We start from the raw sequence: 24,608 nt of genomic DNA, 5'->3' as shown, positions 1-24,608 counted from the left end.
ATTCACAAGGCCACATTTCTTACTGAAAATCTAGCTCTAGCTGGGCAGCCGTCCTGCAGACAGATCAAAATTACTGCAAGGGTAGTCAGCTAATGTGTTAAATCACCCAAGGCAATAAGGCAAAATCCTTATTGATTTGCGCAGGTTGCACTTCATAGGTTACTCCTAAAGGAGAAAAAGAGTTGATGATGTTGCTTGAAGGAAAGAATCATTAAACTGGTGTCTGCACAGCTTTGACTTGCTAGAACTAGTTTCAAGAGCTATGCTGACTTCTTTCTTTCCCCATAAGCAGAAGAGTCCCATTTCTAGTTCTTTGGCATTCAGGATTAGCATTAAGCAAAACTATTGGGAAATCCTGACTCTAAGACCTTCATGCTTTGCTTTTAAGACCATGAAAAACTTCAAGAAAATATTATTCACTACTATTGACCTGTCAGAACCCTTAAGGTATGAGAAGTAGCACATCTTAGCATCCAACCAATTCTTTGGCAATGACACTTCAAAAAGAAACCGTGAATTTGAACTGCTCTGTTACTCAGACTGTTTTTGTACCTTCCACCACTCTTAGCTTCAGTTCCATCCCAGTGCATCCAAGGGCTGTGGCAATTATGGGTCATTACACCGAAATGCTTCATCCCAGTCCTGACTTCTGCAAGACCACTGAGGTGGCAAACAGACAGGCTAGCACCCTTTGTTAGGGGGTCTGCCCTATGGTAAAAGCAAGATACCATCTACGTGGAATGTATAGGAGAAGAGTACAAGACTGGCAAAATAGTGTGTGGCATGCCAGACAAAAATTTCTTATTGAGTGTGTTTGTGAACTCCATGCCCAGGATGACTGATGAGAGGTCCTGACATTCAGGAAGTCTAGAGCTGTGTCAGTGTCAGGTCAAGTCTGGACAAATTTGCATGCACTGAGAATTACACCCTGGGAGAAATGAGAAGTGATAAGGAGGGGCATTCACAAAAATTGTGTGGAGAGGTCTACTCAGGATACCTGAGTGTTTCCACACAGAAAAAATATAAAGTGCAAATGAAAAGGAAAACACTGTCCAGAAAACACAGCAGAGAAATCACGGGCAAAGTCACAACACCATCTGTACCACTGGGGTAGGGAGGAATCCAGAACAAAGAATGTTTCCAAATATGGAAAGGAAAGCATGATAATTGTGCTCTGAACAACACTAAGGCTCAACAGAAATCTGTGATTCCAGGATATTGAAAATTGCAGTGTTTTAGTCACTGACTTACATAGTGGTAGCATCTACATCTACTTGGAGAACAAGACGTTCAGCTAGAAGCCAAACACACGGAAAGTTTGCTGTGCATTGCTGCATGCCGTAATTCTCAAAAAAAAGGTACTGAAATACATATTTGTGGTTGTGTATGTATGGGATATGGGTGCGCCTGTCAATCAGCCTTCAGAGCCATGTTCTGTTTAGACCTTGTATGTGTACCTGAACAGTCATTTTCTGTTTGCATGTTTCTAGAGGGGCACATATCTGTGTTACGTTAACTTATGTAGATGCAGTTTTGCAGTAGTATTCCCTTAGTCTTTTATTCTTCTGCCCCTTTTCTTTCAAGAGGGAAGTTGTTCTCCCTGATCCAACAATGGCTAATTCTAACCTAAGTATCTGAATAAAGAACAACATAAGTCTTCCTCTACATGTGTGTTTCATGTGACGTTCATGCAGTATCGTCTAATGGATGCCTACCTGGGAGGATAAGGAGGGGGAGGGGGATGCTGGAGCAGACACAGAGGTCATGAAGAAGAGGTTCAGATTAAGGTAATGCTCATGGCTGCAGAGAATTCTCAGGAACTCCAGTCTCATGGAAATCAGGGTGGAGAGTGAATTCAGCTTGTTTGAGAGCTAGAAAAGCAAACAAAAAAAGTGACATGTGACGGGCGTGCACTATTTAAATTACCATGCAGTGAAATATCCTGCTTCCTAAACAGAAACAGACAAATAGCCCAGCATGCATTAAAATGCTTACTGGTTCCTACATAGTTTCCATCCATTAGCTGCTCTTTGTTTGGCAGTGGTGGTGTCTGCCTTCCCCCTCCCCAGCTGACTTACCAACTTCCCAAGAGACAATAAAATGTTTGGGTTTTTTTCTCCCAGAAGAAAAACATACAATATTTTTTCCCTTTTGCATAACATGCTGCTGAGTCTGTGGCAAACTCATAAAAAGTCCTGCTAGGCAACACAGAGAATCAGTGGTCTTGCAATTTCCCTTCATATCAACAATGACATCAGTGGAGTATTGCACATACTATAGGAAACCAGGGTGGTAGCCGCCTTGCATTGTCCTACATACCATCAGCTAACAGAGTGCCTTCCTTTGGCAGAAAAACTACAGCAGGTGTATCAGGTCACAAAACAGAAGGAAAACTTTCCCCTTCAAATACAACAAATAATTTTGTAACAACATTCTAGATCATAATTTCTTTTTAATTTTGGGAGGCTTTTAAAGCAAGAAGACAGAGATGGATCATTTTGATTGAACCCCCCAAATCTAAATACTGTCCATCACAGCAGTGCACTAGAAGAGTCAGAGACCAAAAGCTGCTCTGTATGATCTGCAGACCCTGCTGCTAAGAGATGTAAAAAAGTAAGGGAAGAAAAGTTGCTCCATGGATGCTCTGCTGCAGTGCAAGGTATGACATTTCTAAAAGAGTCTTAAACTCCACTCAATTTTTTTCTGCATATCACAAATCAAAAGAGGTTTAAAGTCTCTGCGTACGCAATAGGAAATAGGAAATTTACCTGGCCCTTTAACACAACTCAGAGGATCTTGATGGATAAATGAATCAAACAGAACAGAACACTGGACTGGCCATAAGCCAAATGCAATTCCAATCATGCATGGTACCTACCTGATTACAGTAATGTTTGATGAGATTAAACACAAATCCTCGGTCCATTAAAGAGAGAAGATCATACAAGAAAAATGCCAGGCTGATATTAATTTTTTCTGCTTGCTCACTTTCCTTTAAAAAAAAGGAAAAAAAAAAAAAAGAATTGATGTACAAAACTTACATAAAGGTGGAAGACTTTTTAGCATCATTAAAAAATAGTGTAGGGGACAGCTCCCAGAACCATCTCATGGGACATACTGGGCAAGATTGTTTCTGTTCTCCAATTTACCTGATCTTGTTAAAATTATGCAGAATCACTCCTGTAAATTATTTCAACTGTTGTAGTTTTCACAGAGGAATATCACAGGATGGATGAAAAAGTTTATCTATGCAAACCTTTGGGCTGACAACAGTGAAATGGAATTTGAGACCTGTTCTGAATTCCCTATGGGCTGCAATCCTGCTTATGCAATTTTTTTTGGTAATCGAACCTTTAACATTAGAGAATGCTGGTTTAGGTGCTTAAAACATAAAATATTGTTTTAAAATATTAATAAAAATCTGCACTGGCTCTGCTGATGGAATGCCAAGTATTTTGTTCAGGAATTTTAAGTGTAAAACTGAAAGTAAAAAAGGACTGCTAAGATAAATCTGTGGGTTTTACCATTTAGCAGCTAAGCTCTTGCATGCTTAGAATTGCCCTGATTACTAGAGATACACAGCCCCCAAGTAAAAATCACAAAGAACGTCAGGTGCCCTCTAAAATAAGACTACAGTTACTTCAAATGTACAAGTTTAAATCATAAAATCTCGGTAGCATATGTAGTTCACCAAGAGGAATTTGTGGAGGTGCCTGAGGGATCTGCACACATTTGATGTTCAGAGCCCTCAGGTGGGTTCACTCAAGACTGACAGAGGAGATGACTGAGAAAAATGTTGCCCCTACTCATGTCTCTGACTAGTGAGGACAGGTGTGCGGGACCTCAGGGTGGTTACGATTTAATTTTTCATTTTTCAAACTTTTTGTTGCTGTTCAAGAATATATATATATATATTTCCTATGATCCGGAATATACTCAGCAAAACATTTTTCGACTGTGAAGAAAAAATTAGTTTTCCACTACCCTACTGCGTAGGCTAAAATATGCCAGGCATACCACGGTAGAATCCCAGGGCAATCTGACATGCTCAACCATGTATTGAAACATAGATTATTACTGCTTGGATTTAAAAATCAGACACACATAACCAATGGCCCTAATTCTGCAATCACTGCAGTGGGATTTTCACACAAAATCAGGTTCTACACACTCACTTTATCAAAAATGTATTGAATTAACAGCCCATAAAAACCTGTGTATTTCTTGTAAGGAAGCCATAAAATACTAATCTCTTGGCAAAACCTACAATTCCATTAAAACATTTTTAATGTAACAAATTCTTATTACACAACATATTTAAAAAAAAAGAAGTCACTGATGCTTTAAGTAAACATTCATGTGGAAATGATTTCTCAGCATGTGGCTATCACGGAAGCACGCCAAAGGATTGAGCAAAGGGTAAAGCTTCAGGAACAACTTCTTGGTGGACAGTGACAATCACTGCTGCCGTTCTCTGCCCTCAGTTGTCTGGTCTTGTCCCTTTCCCAGTTTCTGCCCCTCAACAGAACAGCGGGGCACACATGGAGAAGTGGATCAAGAAACTGAGCTGGTTGAAAAGTGACCCAAAAGTGACCCAGCTCTCCAGCCTGGTCTGCACTGTGGCAGAGCACACTGCTGGGCTAGCACAGTGCATTTGGCAGCTCTGGGGCATGAAAACAAGTCGGTTGCAACAACTGAACAAGCAATAGTCACCCAGTGCCTGTCTGTGGCCTTAGCTTCATCTATTGGCCAGTGCGGAGTGACCTCAGTGATGTAAACTGACAGTATTAATGTTAAAATAGAAATTACATTTTGGGATCCTCTCAACTTTATAATCCCTTATATCAGTGCAACTTGTTAAAATATATCAGGAGAAAGGTTTTAATGGGATATAGGGCTTATTTCCTGTCTTTAATTTTCATGTGGCTAGTGCCTCTTTAAAGAGACCTGGAGCTAGATCACTCGTGGCTGGATTTTGCAACCCTCAGGGGGAATACTGCCTTCATATTACATAGCCCACCGCTATCAGAAAAGTCAAATGCGGAGTAAAACACTATGCAGTAGAAATGAGGGTAACAGGAAGGGGGGATAAAAGGAGTAAGCCCTGCTTGGGCTGCAGTCTGATGCTAACCTGGCATAACCTGGCATAAACCTGGCATAAACCTGGTATAACCAGGCTAACCTGGCATAAAACAGCACTGCCACTGAAAATGGGTGTCCAACCTTTCCGGTCGATGGGAAAGGGGATTCCCTCCCTGCACCCTGCAGCCACACCAGGAGGCAGGCTGGGGAGCTGAGGTGAATAAAAACAAACTGCCAGGGGAGCACAAGGCTGCCCCTTGCACAGCCACAACTCTTGCCTAAGGTCCATATGAGAAGACTGCCTCAGTTTTGGCCTAATTCTAGTGACACTTCTGAAGGTGAAATGGGATTAAATACAGCTCGGTGTAACACAGGGTAAATAGCAAGGACCCATGGTGCTTATTTCATGCATTTACCTTCTGTGGTTTGACTAAAAGTGCGGCAATCTCTGAAGTAACCACACTAACTATAGTGGTAATATCGTCTTTGAAGCGATCGGAGAACCGGCTTCTTCGTGGGTTGTCTTGCTTCTCTATGTTGTGAACATACTGAGCCATACTCTTTATCTGCAAAGCAGAAAAAAAATATTAAAAAAATGCCCCAGCTGGAGGTAAAACTACTGCTTTCAATTAGCCCATGGGAGTAAGATTCCCTTCTTGTTTTTCCCTGAATGTAATTACTCTCATCTTCTCAGAGCTGCTGTGATAAATCCTACATGTACTGGCAATGACAACAGAGAGCCTAAGACTCAAACACAGACAGACACTGGTTCCTGTTCACGTTCATGCAGCTGGCTACTCTTGGCATCTGAAATCAGAATCATCCTCCCCAGTCCCTTGCGTCTGCAGCTCTGAAATGCTGCTGTTTGCAACTTTTGCTCTTCATGATGACAGGCAGGGAGTGACACGCCTGGAATTAATTCTTATTTCTTGACCAGCTGTTGGATTGCTTATATGCTGCCAGTGGAAATCAGTATGTTTTTTCCACTGACATCCATTACCTGAGGGTTCTGTGAAACTGAGTTTGTGAAGCCTTGTCACTGCTCCCATGTTGTTAACAAAGTGGAAAAGACAGAAAGCGATATTCACAGAAGAGAAAGGGCTCAGTTTGATGTCTATCTTTCAGCCTTCTGCAAGCTGTGGACCACTGTGCAATTAGTTCATGCAGGACTTTGCCATCACAGGCTGTCAGTAGGGAATGGGGGTAAATATGGAGGATTCTTTAGTTGTACTTCCATTATTTGGGACCTCTCCTTTTCACACTGGGGCTGATAACTGAAGAGATCACCACCCAACTAAATCTGTGCCTGCAGTACCTGCTACATTTCACCATTAACTTACTGTAAAATACCACTGTCAAATCTTACCAGGAGCTCAAAGAAGAACCAGGCATACTTGAAGACAGATTCTCTCACCATACCCGTGCTGACCACCATCTGCAGTGCCAGCTCCTCATGGAAATGCTAGGTAATAAACACAGAGTGTTGGTAAATGACTTTTCAATCAACTCATCTTCCAGTTTCCACATCCACCCTCCTCCCTGTGGGAAACTCCCCCATACTGGGGAGTCAGCAGCTGGATAGGGATGTGTGGACATCACTGTAAGATGAGAAGGCAGATTTGACCAAAATGATGTATAAGGAATGTTGGTGGCAAACAGACTTCGAGACCCATTTTTCTGTGGATCCAGAACCCCAGATAACTAAACTGGGAAATGCCTTTGGTCTATCCTCAGACCATTGGCTGTGTGCGTGACAGGGAGCAGTCACGTTCCTCACTCCCCACTAAGCATTTCCATTTAGCATACCCATGTTTTCTCAGAGAAGGTAGAAGTAAGATTGTCTCTGTGGTGGGAGAGAAGGACACAGCAATAACCACAGCGGGGCTTGTACAGAGGTTTGTAGTTGGAGATAATACTCTTTGCAGTGAGATCTGACCATAAGACACCCAATCCCAATGATCTAAACTTTTAGGAAACTCAAATCTGGACTAAAAATTTATTGCAATGTCTATTTTCTGTTCCTGACACAAACAATAAAGCTAATGAGATTTCTAAGCATATTTACAATGAATAGGACATATTAATTCATGCAATATTCAAATTGGGTATAAACCTCTATGTTTTTTGGCAGAAATCAAGCCAATAAACAGGAGTAATACAGGAGAATTTCTCAGCTGTAACTCAGATTCTGCATTGCTCATTGCAGGGTTTTTCCCCTGCTTCTTCATCCAAAGCCACTGCGGCTGATCAATGCCAAACACAAGATACAGCTCTGGAAAAATTCTCTATGTGATATGGTATCTTCTATGTTGTTAAAAAGCTATTTGGGAATACATACTCAAGATAGGAAGGAATTTCTGGGTTCTAAAAGCTAGAAAAAGGGGAAAAGAAAAACATTCTTTATGGAAGAAAGAGAAGGCAAACATTTCTGAATGCCATTTACTGTAACATGTAAAGGCAGGTATCCAAGGGTAAACAGCAGTGGAAAAAGACAGAGGCCCTATCACCTTGAGAAAGGGAGCAAAGGGAGGATCCAGGCAGGCTGCTACTTGTCTAAATCTGTCCTGGAAAAAGAATCTAAAGACTCTGGAGCAGAAGCAGAAATACCCACTGATTCAATATGCCATCACAAATTCCTTGTTCGATAAAACTGGTTGTTATTTTGTTCTCTCTCTCCCCTTTCCTTATTTAGAAGTGCTAATTACCAGCACTGCCTCAGGAGGCTCCAGGCTCTGTTAATGTGCACCCTCACACTTAGTGGTAGGCTACCTTTTTATTGGGTGGTCTTGGGCTTGCACAAACGCTTGGCATGTCATTTGTTCCTTCAACATAGAAAGACATCCGACTGGAACTGTGATCCATAGGCTGGAGGGCAGAGCCAGAAGACATACATAATAGTAAGTTAATATATAACTTAAACTAATTAACAGAGAAGAAATCAGCAGCAGTGGTTATTTTGGAAGGTATGCAGAGATGTTCACCTAAACAGCGCTTCTCTTTCCTTCTCCCCATCCTCCTTCCCAACGGAGGCCAAAGACCACCAGAGTGCAGCAGCCGCAGGAGAGTGCAAATGCCAACACTGCCATCACGTGCCCAATTTCAGCACTGCAGCTGTGTTTTGGAAGCGCTACAATTCACCCTTTCAAGGGTAACTGTCCTTTGAGTTTAGCCGGTGGCTCTACATCCGAAATTAACTGGCATCTGGGAGCCTTCGTCCATTAAAAGTAAGGCCAATTTAAAAGGCAGTGAAATGGCAGTAGCCAATTGTAAATTGTGACATTTATCAATGTGATGAAGCTGTAATATCAAACATTTTAATTTTGTATTAAATTGGGAAAAAAAAACGCCTTGAGCTCTGTTTTTTTAGGACACAGTACATTACGGTAAAATTCATAAAACTATTAAGTTCAAATTTACATTACTAAAAATTGCTATGGATGAATACATATGCCCATTCAAATAAATCAAATAGATTGGCAAAACCTGAGCATCTTACTAGTTCTGGTTTAATTTGCTGAAGACAAGCACCCATTCACTTTAACTGGAGAGGCATGTGATCATTCAATAGAGAAAGACTTCAAAATGTTTCTGAAAATAATCTGCTTGAGAAGCAGTATTTTACATACGTAACACTCAAAGAAAAGGGAAGAAGGGGTATGGTTCAGAGCTCAGCAGACATGCTGCTGCAGGGCTCTGCCAGGGCTGCAGCTGGGAGCAAGCTCCTTGCACAGGGGAAAAGTCCTGCTTTTGTCAGAGGCACTGCTTCCTAGCTCCTGCTGAATGGGGAACTCTAGATTTTCGTTTCCCCAGAGAGCTGAGCACAGACGTCCTCATAAAGCTCTGAGATGAGCCTGGGATGCTGTAGACTAGCAAGCACCAGGTGCCAATCAGGGAAGCAAAATCCTGTTTCTCTGCTGTCATCGTCCTTTCTATTGTTCAAGCTGTTGGTAGCATATGTAGTTGTGGATGAGAAAGACAGAGGAAGTTTGTGTTTCACTCTGTGATTGAATTAAGTATTTGGAAAGACCAGGTTACAAAATATGCACATGGCATCTGTACTACTGGTGATATAAAATAATGGGGCTGCTGTCATATAAATTGCTTCCTTTTTTTTAACAGGAAAATAGCACTAAACAGGCCCTGTGATTTAAAAAAATAAATAGCTAAAAGGAGCAAGAATAAATTATTAGTGCATTTTAGGAAAACTATTTCCCTTCCGAGGATTCTTTCACACCTTTCAGAAAATGAATCTGTTCCCAGTGTAATGAATAGTAGTCTTTTCTCACACTGACTCTGTGCAACCTGGACCAGCCCACGTCACCAGACGTGAACAGGACCTAAATGTCAGGAAGAGCAGGAGAGTGAGGCATGTCAAAAACCAAATCCCTCTGTCGAGTGTCTAAGCCTCAAACAAGAGACAGAGTTCTTACCTCTTGCTCTCTTCACTGACAAAAGACATCAGAATTTAGCAATGGGATTTAACGTGTGTCTGTGCCAAATCAGATAAACAGCAAATGCTTCTGGGGATACATACAGTGCATTTACAAGAAGAAAATCCAACTCTCAAAGAACAAATCTCGATTATTAGGGTTTGGCCCGTACAATTCTCCAGATATTTGACTTTGTTCTCTTACCTTGGATGACATGATGTTTTTGACCTCCTCATCAGTAGCAGTTTGTGTAACAGCGATGTCAGGATTGCTGCAGCTTAACACTCGGCTCTGCAGGAGTTTACTGCCAACAGACACTGCAGAAGTGCGTCCAAATGTGTAATAACGAGACTCTGTCAAAATGGCACTGCTGCCTGCACCTGCCCATAAAGAGATGTTTGAACTAAGACTAAAGGACATATATATGAGACAAACACGACATTCAGGCCAGCTTTGCTCAGTGCTGTTAAAGCATCAGCCTTTTGAATAGTATAAAGCTGAAAATCTCACCACCAACTGCTTCATTAACAAATTACATAGGCATTGAATGATAAGGTGCAGATGTTTTCTGTGTCAACAGCTCACAGGGTGATTGCACAAGCAGTAAGAAAAGATTAACAGGGCTACCTGAGCAGCAGCACTATTACAATAGCTCTTTCTTCTTCCCATCAGCTCTTTTTGATTTGCTGTAGATTAAGACGAGATTCACAGGCCTAAACACAAAATATCACCTTCAACACATAGCATTTACCACCACATTCAAAGTATCCAAGGAAGCAGGCAGCACTGCCAGCAGGAATTTCACTAAATGATTACCTAGTTTTCAGCCCCGTGAATCTTATTTTTCCAGGATAAAGAATTTCCAAGCGCAGGCAAGCTCAGAGATTTTAGCACATCCTAACATTAGTCTAAATGTCCCTCAAGGGGGATTTGAATTAATATTTGAAAGAAAAAAGGACCTACTTTATGTATCTTTATATATCTTCAGCTTGGTGGTAAGTCAGTTAATACATACCAATTGATCAAATGGACCCTATAGGCTTTAGGACAATGGACTGCAGCAGAATAACAGAATGGTTGAGGTTGGAAGGGACCTCCAGAGGTCATCTGGTCCAACTCCCCTGTTCAAGCAGGGCCACCTAGAGCCAGTTGTCCAGGACCACGTCCAGACAGCTTTCTAATATCTCCAAGGTGAGAGACTCCACCACCTCTCTGGGCAACCTGTGCCAGTGCTTGGTCACCCTCACAGGAAAGAAGTGTATCCTGATGCTCAGAGGGAACATCCTGTGTTTCAGTTTATGCCTCTGGTCCTGTCAGTGGGCACCACTGGAAACAGCCTGGCTCTGTCTTCTTTGCACCCTCCCTTCAGGTCTTTGTATACATTGAAGATCTTCCCTGAGCCTTCTCTTCTCCAGGCTGAAGAATCCCAGCTCTCTCAGCCTTTCCTCATTGGAGAAATGCTCCAGTCTCTTCATCACCTTCACTGCCCTTGGCTGGTCTCTCTCTAGTACCTCCATGTCTCTCTTGTACTGAGGAGCCCAGAACTGGACACAGTACTCCAGGTGTGGCCTCACCCGTGCTAAGTAGATGATAGGGATCACCTTCCTCAACCTGCTGGCCAACATACAGGATTTTATCCTCTGATGGCATCCCTAATGCGATGGAGAAATTGGCAGAGCTCGGCCCTATGCCACTTGGCAGTAAGTTAGTTTGCATGGAAAGTAGTTTACTGATGTACAGGCCAGTAAGAAATTGGCATCTTAGGGACACTTTAATTTCTGAAGGAAATTCCTCTAAAGAAAACCTCAGTTTAGGAGATGTCTCTCCCTTTCATCTTCATGGAGCTACAGCGTTGCATATATCTGTGAAGTTCTCTCACCTCAACCCTGCATCTTGAATGAATGACTGAGAGATAGAGATTATGGGAAGCAAGTCCATGTTGCTCTTTGCAGTGCTGAGATCCCTGACCTTCCTCTGAGAAAAACAATACATCTGAACAGTGCCGTGCTTAAATGGTATGCAGTCTGGGTCTGAGAAGTTGTGTTTGCTATTTTATAGGCCAGTTCCCTAAGTCCTCCTCTCAGAAGCATCATGCTGCATAGCTTATTATCAAGAAAAAAGAATACTTTTGCAACCCTTGCACCAGTATTACCTGGTTTGACTACTTCTCTTTGAGGGTCTGGCAGACGAAATACATAGTAGACATAAGACGCCAGGAGGCAGTTCCTCCCATGCTGGTCTTTGCTCAAGTCTTTGCTGTTGTGGAGACTGTTCACTATTGCAACCACAGATTCAAAGGCAAACTGTGAGAAGTTGGCTGTGAAACAAAGGCAAAAATTAGTCTCAGCACTGAAGGGTATAATGTAATTAGATGAGGGCATTCTTTGTACCAACAACTAATCCTACATGCTTTAATTCAGTCCTTAACAAATTCAGAGCTCTAGACAGCAATTGCTACACCTGATGAGACCCAAGGTCTACATAGGCCAATAACCAGTCTTCAGTAGACCCACTGACTTTCAACCAATCACTGCTACTCCATCACTTTGTGCTACAGAAAAGCAGACTGTAACTGTTAATTATAATTTCTAGCAGCATCACACATTTCCTATAAAACACCTACTTGAAGAACACCAAGACTCATTATTCTCCAGCTGACAGACAAATACAAGCTAGCAGGTTGTTCCACAAATACTATAGTGGAAGACAAGGGTTGATAACCAAAATGACATAGGAAATAAACTACACCACTGTCTCCAAGTATGCCTTCCCTCCAGAGTTAACATATGTGATGGGCAACTGGCAGCCTCAGTAACAGAAAAGTCTGTGTGCATTACTATATCCCCTCTGTTTTTGTGCTCACCCTATTCTGTCCAAAGATCTTTGGGCAGAGGATATGGTGCAGTCAGCAATGTCAGCTGTAAGACAAGTGATTTTGCTGGTGTTTTCCTTGCAAAACAACTGAATTCCAAACAAAGTTAAACCACAACCCACTTTCTGACCTATACTTTCAGATAAGTAAACTATTACAATTTAATGGACCTCCCAAACAGAGTCTGAGAGTCTTATATGTAGGGGAAAAGGAGAGAAGGCAGGAACTCAGTTAAACCCGATTAAATTGTGCAGTGAAACTGTGTCTTGAGACGCACAGCTCTTTCTGAAGTGGACTACCCCAAATAGTAAATCTGAGCCTGGATATTTAGCAATCATTTCCCTCACATCTCTAGGTTGCTTGCACTACCACTCCAAGGCCGTGCACCAGTAAGTACCTGTCTGGCCAGCTATGACCATGGGCTGTACAGCCAGCTGGAAAAGTTTATCTAGTACCAAATGTAAAAACAAGACAAGAGGTTCAAGGCGTGAAGAATTCAAACAAATAATGCTGAGTTTCAATTCATGTTCCAGTGTAGCCTCTGTAATCTTCTGGTCCATCAGTCGAATGGGGAATGTCACTTGACTTTCCAGAGAATGGCACAGAGTGAAGAACTTCTCCAGGTGATTGTCCTGCAAATACAGTGCCCTCACAGTTAACAAAGTTGATATAGTTCAGGCTGCTGCTAGTTAAGCAAAGCCTGATTGTCCCACCTGATGGGATGAGAGAAAATATTTTCACCCTTCTGGCTTGCAGTGGTGGCTAGCCCTAAAGATCAATTTGTAAAGCAGCTGTCACAGCCTTTTGTTTGGTTTTGTTTGTTCCTTTTCATCTGGCTCAAATTCAGACTCTGGTTAGATCAGATTAAAAGCAGAAAAGTTAAAGGCTGCACTAAAGTGATAGCTTCATTTCATGAAAATATTGTTCCCTCTCTCTGATAAAACTCTGTCATGTTATAGCTTCATTTCATGAAAATACTGTTCCCTCTCTCTGATAAAACTCCGTCACGTTATAGGTCTACAGTCCCTCTGCCACCCACACCTAAGTTCCAGCTACATACAAGTTATGTACCTTATGACTGTGCCCTACTTGTATTTAAAAAGCATGCTGCAAAGGGGTGATGGACCTGCTTCACACACAGGGCCCCCAGTTGTTAGGACATAGCTATCAGGGTTAACTTGAATGGGATAATGGGTAGGAGACACTGTAAAGCAGCAGAAACAAAATAAATCTGCTCTGCCTCAAACCAGGATCCCAATAAGGTGGGCAAAGCTCCAATTTCCTACCACATTTAAATAACCAGCATGTAGAGTTCTCATTCAGCACTAAGCTTGTGTTACCACACCACATGGCATTGATGGCTGAGCTGCCTAAAGCATTCTGGCAGTATAACCTGTCCCTACAGGCAGGGAGGTGCTATGTCTCTGCAGATGTAGCATTGTCTGAACTAGCCTTGCAGAACAGAAGATGCAGACTGCAGAAACTTCAACATTGAAAATACCCTTGTGTCCTTCAGCCCACTTAATAGGTGGTGTCTGAGATGTGACTTGCTGGTGAGAGTGCTCATTTGTTCACTTGTACCAATAGATTTCATTCCACCAAAGGATGTTACTCACTGAGGATATCAGGTTATTTCCATAGCTATTAGTTGTTTTTAAACCTGTGGGCTTAAACATCTCCATTTCATAAACCTCCCAAGGCAGCCTGGACATCCGAATTCTCTTTGGAATGAAACTACAGCTGTGTGTGGTGCTTCTGATGCATTACCTGGGTGTGAACAGATGAAACAGCTTGCACTTCAATATTGAAAACACCCTTGTGTCCTTCAACCCACTTAACAGGTGGTGTCTGAGATGGAACTTTCTGTGATGGAAAAGAAATATGGGAATCACCATCTTCCTTTTAACAATCAAACAGAAAGTCTGTTTACACGGGGGTCTATAGGGTATTTGCGCTATTCACTTTATTTTAGATATCCAAATTCAGTGCCATATAGAGAACTCCAGCTAGGCATCTTCTTGTTAACATACGCTAGATGGAGAGAAGTTGATGTATTGAACAGGGAAATCTGGAGTAATTCAGCAGGGTGCCTATCACAGACAGTGCAAATATACGTCTTCTAATGGGATATTTTTAAGGTTAGAAGTTCCCAGTTAAAGCACTGCCAGAGGCATTCCATGGTAATGTGGTGCAGTTTTAACCCTCTGGACAGTTTTCTAATAGCCATATTTACTCAGAGGGCACAGTTTTCTGCTCCAGTAGCAGCACCTGATTCCATTTCTCCTCCCTCTCCCACACAGCCACAAAAAAATGAGCAAATCATCCTATGGAAGAAAGCAAATTATTGACTTGACACCCTCTAGACAAATGTATCCCTGATTAGACAGTTTACAAGGATTTGCTTGGATAACTAACTTTAAAAAACACAATATAACAATATAAAATAATAATAATACCACCAGTGACAATAATAACAAAATTTTTCTCCAGAGCTTTCCCCTTTTAAAGTACAAAAAGGAGGCATTGTCTACAAGCAGACAGCAGCGTTAGTCTGTAAAACACTTATGCAGATCTTCTACATTAGGAAAATATTATCTTTTCGTAATTTTCTTTGTTACCTCAGGAGAGTGAATTGAATAGTGGAGAGGCAGCTTATCCAATGCAACAGGAAGACAATAATGTCCAGTTTGAAGACGATCATTTAATAGAATTGGCAGCCACTGAAACAAATTAAGAGAAAACACAGCAATATTCATGACTATATATGATTAGAGCTATTTATCTGATTTGTTGTGTACAGTCAACAAAACAACAAATGAGATATTGACCCAAGCTTCTCTGCTCTAACCCATTCAACAGTAATTTCTTTGCATTTTAAATTCAGTGATAGCTACTGTAGAAAAATGTACAATACTGCTTTACAAACCATGCCTTTTGAAGAATACAGACACAGAGCTTTTCATGCGTGACATATTTTTCTAATAAATCCTACTGGAAGTATTTACCAGGGTCGATGTTTTTATTTAAAAAATCACGTATCTCGAATAGACTGATCCTTGCCTTTGAAGCAAATCAACAGAGTTGAAGTTTTGCTAAGGATAAATTGAACATCTTGGTCATGGTCACCATGAGTATTAAGGCCAGAATGACTCATCATAACTCTGTATTGGTATTTGGACACACTTAATTTTTCTCCTATTTAAGTCTGAAGAAGGCTGTGCATTTGAGTATCACAGGGCAGAAACATTTTGTATTTAGGTGAACGGAAGCTTGAAAATTAAGTCTTCACCTATGTCAAGTCTTGCTCCTGAACTACAAACTAATTTACTTCTTACCGATCCCATTGACATTGGTGGGACTATATCAGTCCATAAAAGAAAGCCCATTTGAAAAGATTCTCAGTACTGGGATCAAAAACAAATACAAACTTCATAGCAGAAACACATGAAAAGCACTTGTCTGGCATAGCTCAACTGCTGACTGTAGCACTAGGACGCTATCATCATCTGTGCTTTCCTCTTATTTTAAAATCTCGCTGGTTAAATATATTGATTGATAAAGAAAAAGGTCAAAGAGACTATGCTACAATATGTATTTCTTAAGCTAAACCATGCTAGTCTCAACATGAAGATAACAAACGCAAGAGGATTACGTTTTACCTTCTAGATTATTTTGGTTTTTTAATTTTGATGTGGGTAAAAGACATTTTAGAACATAACCACTATGTCATACAAAACCTAACTGAAAATATTGTATTACTCGTTACGTCATGTATGAACATGTTAGATAACAGTAAATAATTGTAACTGCGTATCAATGTCTTCATTGATGATCTGGATGAGGGGATAGAGTGCTCCCTCAGCAAGTTTGCAGACGACACCAAGTTGGGAGGGAGTGTTGATCTGCTTGAGGGTAGGAAGGCTCTGCAGAGGGATCTGGACAGGCTGGATCGATGGGCTGAGGCCAACCGGATGAAGTTCAATAAGGCCAAGTGCCGGGTTCTACACTTCGGCCACAACAACCCCAGGCAACGCTACAGGCTTGGGGATGAGTGGCTGGAAAGTTCCCCTGCAGAAAAGGACCTGGGGGTGTTGATCGACAGCCGGCTGAATATGAGCCAGCAGTGTGCCCAGGTGGCCAAGAAGGCCAACGGCATCCTGGCCTGTATCAGAAATAGTGTGGCCAGCAGGAGCAGGGAGGTGATCATGCCTCTGTACTCGGCTCTGGTGAGGCCGCACCTCGAATACTGTGTTCAGTTTTGGGCCCCTCACTACAAGAAGGACATTGAGGTGCTGGAGCGTGTCCAGAGAAGGGCGACGAAGCTGGTGAGGGGTCTGGAACACAAGTCTTATGAGGAGCGGCTGAGGGAGCTGGGGTTGTTTAGCCTGGAGAAGAGGAGGCTGAGGGGAGACCTTATTGCTCTCTACAACTACCTGAAAGGGGGTTGCAGAGAGGTGGGTGTTGGTCTCTTCTCCCAAGTGACTAGTGACAGGACTAGAGGAAATGGCCTCAAGTTGCGACAGGGGAGGTTCAGGCTAGACATTAGGAAAAAGTTCTTCACTGAGAGAGTGGTGAAACACTGGAATAGGCTGCCCAGGGAGGTGGTAGAGTCACCCTCCCTGGAGGTATTCAAGGAGCGTGTGGATGTGGCATTGTGGGATGTAGCTTGATGGACATGGTGCTGTGTGGTGTTGGGTGGGTTGTGGCTTGTTATTGTTGTTGTGTGGCGTGGGTTTTGTGGTTTTTTTTTTGTTGTTTTTTTTTTTTTTTTTTTTTCCCCCCAGGTTGGACTCGATGATCTTACAGGTCTTTTCCAACCGTATTGATTCTGTGATTCTGTGATTCTGTATGTTTTAGGGTTTTTTTTGCAATAAATAGCATCTAACAGAATTAGGTGATACGCTATAAAGCATTGCTGTTGCAAATATTTAGGTGCATACTTAACTTCAGTTGCGCCAGGCGAATTCATCAACTTCAAATACTTAACAATGTAAAATTATAGGATGAGGATGTAACAACACAGCTTGCATCTGGTTTCTGTGACTTAACATTAAGACCTACTGGTTTTGATGTATTACCATAACCAGAAAGGGAATATATGACAAAATTCTTGACAAGCAAAGAGTCCGTTTGCATGGGATGTAGATACATATAGATATACACACACACACACTTAAATAATACATGGAACTTACTGAATACCCAAGGAGGGTTTCCACAGATGATCCTTGCTTTGGCTGGCAGCTGATGTGATAGAACGTGAACAATAGATGGTGTTTCTCTGTGAGTTTTGCTGGCAGCTTAATTTTCACTTCTTCATAAAAGTCAGGGGACCTGTTTAAAAAAAATGCCAAGCACATTTCCAATTTAAGTATGAGATTGAGCAGAAGGCAAATTTGCCAGTAGGCTTTTAGATGCTATGGTTACAAAAACTGTATAAATCCTGAAAACAGCCTCAGAGACGAGTTAAACAAAGTACTTATATATAAAGCTATATTTAGGAACTATCTACAGCTTTGAATCAGGAAGAGCATAGATGGTATCAGCTGGAATATTTCAGCTTTCACCCATCTCTACACTTTCAAAAACATTCAATCTTAATTTTGGGTTCCACCATATTTATTGCGCAAATCCTAAATCCCAAGTCCACATTGATGAGAATGAGAATGTCCCTTCAGCTCTTTTGGATCTGTCAATTCATCAAAGTGAATGCTGTTACAAAGTTGTGCTGCTGCTTCCTGTTCCTGGTCCTTAATCTTCAGATTAGGAATACTCTCAACTAACCTCTGAAAAACTCGGAACAAGAAAAGCAACGGTCGCATATGCAATGGCCACTTAGGCAAATGCATGTAGCAATCCAAATTAGATATGACAAATCCACATGAAATGTAAATGTTTAAAATGGATTAGTAGCAGCATTCCTTGGTGAACTATGTAGGCTAAAAATTATGTAAAGAGGTCATTATTAATACTTCTCAAGTCATACAAATAGTAACAATACTTACTTATTATGATATGTGATAGCTGTGTATATTTCTTGCACAAATTCTAGACCTGAAGATTTCCCAAAAATTACCTACATTAAGAAGAAAATAAAGTAAGAGCAGTCAGAGCTAAAGCATTTAATTGTCATCATCTTATATACATTTAAGACAGTATCTGAAGGGTCAAAATGACTCTTCAATTTTATCTTAGCATGTTGACACAAATGTCTTATTATCAAGCATCTTCCCCACAGACCATTCAGGGTAAAATACCAGGGAAATGGAGCAGAGGTCGTTTCTGGAGCCATTGACTACCTCACATCACATTCTCTAGTCATGCACTAAAAAGTTAGGAATTGCAGGAATGAAGTTATAGTAAGCCTCTTACACAGTGTCACATTGCCTTTAACTAAATGCTAAAAACTTAAATTAAAATTATTTTTAGAACTTTGTTTTTCAGTTGCAGCCTGCTCATTTAGGGTGAGATCCATCTCACCTTATCTTAGAGGTCCAAAGTTTCTTTACAATTAGTGAAGAGAAATAGGCATTTTTGGTGCTTGATTTTCTTCCCTCATTTCAGGGAGCCTCATGGTAAGGTCCTGGAGTCCAGTAACTTTAAAGGGAGCCCTGGGACATGAGCTTAGGCAAGGATATCTATACAGCACAAGTCTGTATGCATTGTGATGAAGGTCTTTCACAGGGGAGAGGGAGGCCATATGAACTATGTCTGTCCTAAGCATTTGTCAAAACCCGATTGTAATATGGCCAGAGTTTAAGGAAACCAACAATGCAGTATTGTGTAAAAGACGGTGCTACATTCACATGGCACAGCTTCAGCACTGGAAGAAACGTGGCTTGGGAAAACACTGCTGGTGCTCTGATTTCAATTCCAGAGCTCATGTGGAGTAAGGCTGCGAAGTATGCACTGTGCAGTGTCAGCACGCTGATAAAGGCTGGTCAGGTGTCAGTCCTTGCTCCAAAATATTGTTGAATTAAAGTTCCTCTAAGTAATATTTCTACTCATTTTTCCCCCTCTAACACATAAAATCACAAAAGATTTTATCTCAATCTCATTCTCAGATAGCCAATTACACTGTCTGAAAATTTCCCAAAAAATTCGGGCTGAATCCAGATGTCTGGATTAGAACACTTCAAACTGAACATATGAAGCTTGGTAAAGCTGAAAAGAGGATCTTATAATGAGAAATGTTGAATAACCTGAACACAGACAGTGCTGACCACTCTGCTAGTAATGCACACATATGCCCTAATACACAGTGTTTCAAAAACACTACTTACACTGCATGGTTGTGCACCCATTCAGATTCAGGCGATGAAGATCCCAACTTCTACCTTCCAGTGTTACACCTGAGCATTTGTGTACATGTGGTGCGTATGGAGGAGTTACACTGGAAGATAGACTATATCTTAAAGGCTCTCTGAAGCTCTGTGAATTTTACCATTATAGTTTCCAACACACCATTGATTTAATACGATGTCACTCCTCTGAAAATAAGGTAGGAAGACTTAGATAAGAGGAAGTAATATGGTTCCGTTCCACTTGAGTGACAAGTCTTTGCTGTTGTGGATAAGGACTACAGCCCTGCTTTCTGATGAGAATGACAAGCTTCACAAGCGCTCTGATGTTAGGCTTCCTAAGGCTCCACTAGAAACTGTGGTGAGGGGAAGTAGGCAATGAGTTATCTCTTCAGAGGTTCCTCAGGAATGCACATAAGCAAAAGTCTGCTAAGAAACCTCAGCATTTATTACCGGCATTGCACAGGATGGGTCTTCGCCACACATAAACTGGATCTTGATGGTAATATTTCTTGCAGAGGCCAGTCGGTTAGCAAAATTCAGTCTCTGAGGATAAACATAGAGGAGATTTCTGGAAGAAAGAAAAGGAAGAATAAAAGGGGTAAATGGCAAGCATTTGTGTTTCAAAATGAAGTGCACAAACTAGCATTTTGCTGATTCCTCTCCTTGTCCTTCAATTCCACCTAGACAGTGAAAGCTTTGCCAGAACTCTATTTCAAAAGCTTACAAGAAAAAGGTAAGTTCTTGCTGTGAGACATAGAACATCCTATGTTTAAGGTTTCTCATACAGTAAGCTATGTCTTTGAGAAGGCAGTCTTCCTATCTCTCCTTTTTTTTGGAAATATGTAATTCCCAGTTACAAATGAATTAATATCTTTTCTTAATGTAATGAAAAGCAGGAATCTCTCAAGAAAGCAGCTCCCTTCTCAGATGTGAAGATTCAGATTTTGGAAGGGGTAAGGAATCACTCAGAGGTGATAAAACAAGTAAACCAGCAAATAAAACCAACAACTGAAGTTCATACATTCCTAGCTTATAGCAACAAAATGGCATACATTTCTAGATTATGCAAATAAAAAAGCAGTATCAATGAACCTGAGTAAATACAAACAAGAAATTTTGAACTCTAATTCTACCAACTGACTTCTTTTAGTAATGAATATGAGTAATACTTTAAAATACAGCATGCTTTGCTGTTTACTAGCTTCTGTACCTGGACAGATCACTAAACTTAAAAAGCACCTTTAATTTCTGTGGGGAATTTGGCAGCATAGATGGTCTTCCAAGTTCAAAAGTCTACAATTCTGGTAGAAGAGTCAAAATGCTAATAGAAAGCTTTTTCTCCAGTAAAGTCTATGGGAAGTCTTGAGATTTCAGCTAGACCTGGATTAGGCACATTCTGGCATCATGATGATGTCTATTTGATGTCTCATTTTCCCAGTCTGGTACAGGATTCTCACTGCTTGTCCTCTCAGTGTAAGGAATAAGACCAGTGTTGGTGGAAGCATGCTGGCTTCCAATGAGAAATTATGAGAGCTACTCATGGACTTTCATGCTTTCTTTTTGTCTGTGACAGTCAGAAGCTACACACAAAATGGCACCATCCTTATCACAGGTATCTCCCCAGCACCACTGTCAGCTGAAAATGTGGAACAATTTTTGAGAATGTTGTCATTAAGTCAGACAGTCCATCTTCCATTTGTTGTATCCCAAGGTCTGCAAAACTGTGGCTGATTGTCCTTATTGCCATGTGTCACAATGTGACAGTACTCTTCAACTACACAGTCCAAGCTACTTTGTGAACAACACATGCTACCTGGGCCACGGCATGCCTTAGCAAACAAATTAGCATGTAACTTGCCTTTCCCTTTGTTCAGAGCAGTACTCCTGCCTGCCTCACCAATGCACTTCTTCCTTACCTTCTTAAATGCAATTCCTGCTCTGCCAAATTCTCTCCAAGATGATATTAGGAAAAGCTAAGTGAAAAAGAGAAATATATTGGTAACCTCCACTGAATTATGCTTGGGGGAATGACATATTAAATGAAGGATATTATAAATATTACATCTGCCAGAGGTGAAGAAATACATGTAGGGGAGGCTGCATAATCCAGTCATTGCTTCATTAATCTGCAGCCCAGCAGAAGTTGTCACAAATCCCTATAATGTTCCTGAGCACTGGATTTTACATTTAGATGTGACTTGAGATGAAAGATATGTAAAATCACAGAGAGCTCTCTGCTGACTACACAACAAGGAAGCATTATTTCAGCAAGTACCATACCAAAGACCTAAAGCTTGTGCCATTTATGTTCAAGCAGTTTTAGGGATCTTGCTTACATGTATATTAAACCCATCAGCACTGAGGAAGAACAGAGGCAAATGCTGACTCTGGATATCCTGCAGAGATGAAAGAGATGATGACTGAATTTTTAAAGCAGGAAAGCGGGGAGATGATCAAAAGAAGTTCCTTCACATAGGCATGAATTGTAGACCCATTGCTGACCACTGCGTAAGTGCTACTGCCTGCTGGCATCCGTACCCTCCAAAAGCCTGAGAGGAAGCAATGACAAGGAGCACTTCCACATGGCAGTTAGCAGGGGTGTCAGGGCAGCACATACTGCTGTCTTTTAAATAATAGGACAGCTAGCATGCCCATAAGGACATGGTGAGGTCTAGGAGGCATTGTGTCCCCCTTAAGCCTCTACGCTGAGCAGAAATACTCAAACAACATGCCATAGCAGTTGCTTTTGGTTAGTGTGGTTAAAATTCTCCCCTCACATCCCCTAAAGAAAGTGCAAGGCTCTATCTCCAGATATAGTCAAATGTGCTTACAAAAAGCAAAAGAGCTATTCAGGAGTCAGTGTGGGTCTACAAAAGCCATGGCAGTGCACCCAGCTTCACTGAGACCAGAGTCCCACAGGACAGCGGAGTCCTGGTTGAAGCATGGATCAAGACAGCTTCTCTGGGTCAGAGACTCACCCAGGAAAGGGATGGTAAGATTAGAGAATCAGTTACTTGCTGGAAAACTAAGGGTCCACCTAGCCTGACACAGGACACCATGCAGCAATTCTCATTCAAATTTGCTGGCCTTCCTACACTTTCATGGGACTTAGCAGTGGTGATTTGATCACTTCCCATGACCAAAGCAATGCAGACCTATCTTCTGCCAAAACAACATCTATGCAGAGTTTTAAGTCTGTGACCCTTGTCATTGAATATTCCCATTTGTAATTATTGGTTGTGCATACATGTGACATAATAAAATCCTTCTTCTTGCTAAATTACACAATGTGTGAGGTGTCAACAAGTGCATCTCAAGCTTCTAATGAACACTAGACATGTTCATTGATGACTGTGACAAGAACGCCATACATAGCAAAAGCCAATATATGTGCAAATAGTCACTACTGATACAAACCACAAATGTTCTATAGGTGAACAGTGATGGATGGGTTAATATTGCCATTTAATTCTTATGGTACTGGAAACAAAAACGGATATACCCGTTAGTTATCATTTTCAATCTTCATTGATTTCCCTACATTTTTGTCATGGTGGGCAGGGAATCTTCAGAAAAAAATGGTTGAAAATTACAATGCAAACCACAAACACTTTATCAAATATGGAAACCTGTTCTAGTCAGCCACTGACTAGAACAAACAGCACAATGTCAGAACTTCAACATGTCACGTTCAAGAGGATGTATGTGTGTCATATATTCTCTATCTTAGTATAGATAATTCGGATAATAGTTTGAATGATTTTTCTCGTGTTGCTAAAATTAGGAATCATCTAAAGAGTCAGTGGTCAGATCCTCATTAAATTTAGGCTGAGAGCGATTGTCACTTTATTCTGTCCATTAGCATTGGTGTGAAAATCTTAATAAATTTTCTATTAAAGTTTCAGTCAACACAAAAAAAAATGTTGCCTGAAGAACTGAATGGAAGGCTGACTCAAAACATTAGATTTCTGCAGATTCAAATCACAAAATTATGACAAAAAAATAGATATTTCTAAATTTAGAGCTTGGGGTCAAGTCAGACTAAAATTTTAATAGCTTTCTCTCCAGGACTCACAGTTATTTGTTATACATCATTGAACTGACCTACCATTAATTCAAGTATCAAATATTGCAAACAAGTAATTCAGGACATAATGTGTTTGAAAACCAAGACCAAAGGCAAATGACTGAGATTTTGTGAATCATAAAAATCACCAACAAAATAATTTCTTACCTATCGTACTGATTTTCTGGTGTGCAAATGTAGGGAACTTTTTGACCCACAATTGCCTTCTTTACATCATCTTTTTCAGAAGTTACTCTTAAAACAGTTTTAAAGTTTTCAAGTATGAAATTCAAAGGGATTACACCACCTTCTGAGGCCTCTGTCCTCTGTGCTTTGCAGTCTTCTACCAAACTAAACCCACTGTTCCATTAATAATACCCTCACTTCCCCCTGCTGGTTCCTGAGTGGCAGTGTTATTGAAGTGGATAAAATGAGTGGATAACCATGAGGTATCAACTATTGTAATATCAAGACTCTGTAATAACAACATGGTAGGTCACGCATAAGGTGTTGCCCAGTTGCCCAAATGATGTATGAAAAGCTGAAAAAAGGAAGATAGTAACTATACCATAGAGCTGTATTTTATACACCCATTTGCGATCCCAGGACCTGTGATTCCTCCAGCTGTGTAAATAGAGGTAAAGCTCTATCCCAAAATTCTCACTGAACCCTGATAATCAAAGAGAGAAATTTTTGACATACCAGATTTTTACACATAATAGTGAACCTATTTGAAGTATGACGATGCAGCTGATAATTGTGGTGACATAATTTTGTCCTGATATATTTAATTAATAAATGACACAGTGAAGGAGTGCTAGTAAATACGATAGCATACTATATTTTCCGAAAAT

At 40.9% G+C, this 24,608-nt stretch overlaps 1 protein-coding gene across 1 annotated transcript in view; it reads right to left on the bottom strand.

Moving 5' to 3' along the window:
* The window catches only part of DOCK8 (dedicator of cytokinesis 8), a 70,703-nt gene that overhangs the window by 26,768 nt on the left and 19,327 nt on the right, over positions 1 to 24,608 (bottom strand). Inside the window, exons 13-25 of the mRNA XM_059834333.1 lie at positions 20,139 to 20,256; positions 18,390 to 18,460; positions 17,580 to 17,718; positions 15,003 to 15,104; positions 14,152 to 14,247; positions 12,782 to 13,016; positions 11,665 to 11,829; positions 9,717 to 9,892; positions 7,852 to 7,947; positions 6,449 to 6,544; positions 5,499 to 5,648; positions 2,879 to 2,992; positions 1,716 to 1,871 (exon numbers count right to left, since the gene is read on the bottom strand). Coding sequence (XP_059690316.1) covers positions 1,716 to 1,871; positions 2,879 to 2,992; positions 5,499 to 5,648; positions 6,449 to 6,544; positions 7,852 to 7,947; positions 9,717 to 9,892; positions 11,665 to 11,829; positions 12,782 to 13,016; positions 14,152 to 14,247; positions 15,003 to 15,104; positions 17,580 to 17,718; positions 18,390 to 18,460; positions 20,139 to 20,256 — 1,714 coding nt within the window. The remainder of the gene's footprint in view (positions 1 to 1,715; positions 1,872 to 2,878; positions 2,993 to 5,498; positions 5,649 to 6,448; positions 6,545 to 7,851; positions 7,948 to 9,716; positions 9,893 to 11,664; positions 11,830 to 12,781; positions 13,017 to 14,151; positions 14,248 to 15,002; positions 15,105 to 17,579; positions 17,719 to 18,389; positions 18,461 to 20,138; positions 20,257 to 24,608) is intronic.

This window comes from Gavia stellata, chromosome Z, assembly GCF_030936135.1.
Source record: "Gavia stellata isolate bGavSte3 chromosome Z, bGavSte3.hap2, whole genome shotgun sequence".
In the NCBI taxonomy this organism is placed as follows: domain Eukaryota; kingdom Metazoa; phylum Chordata; class Aves; order Gaviiformes; family Gaviidae; genus Gavia; species Gavia stellata.
The sequence above is the reverse complement of the archived record's forward strand: the minus strand, read 5'-3'. Positions and strand labels throughout refer to the sequence as shown.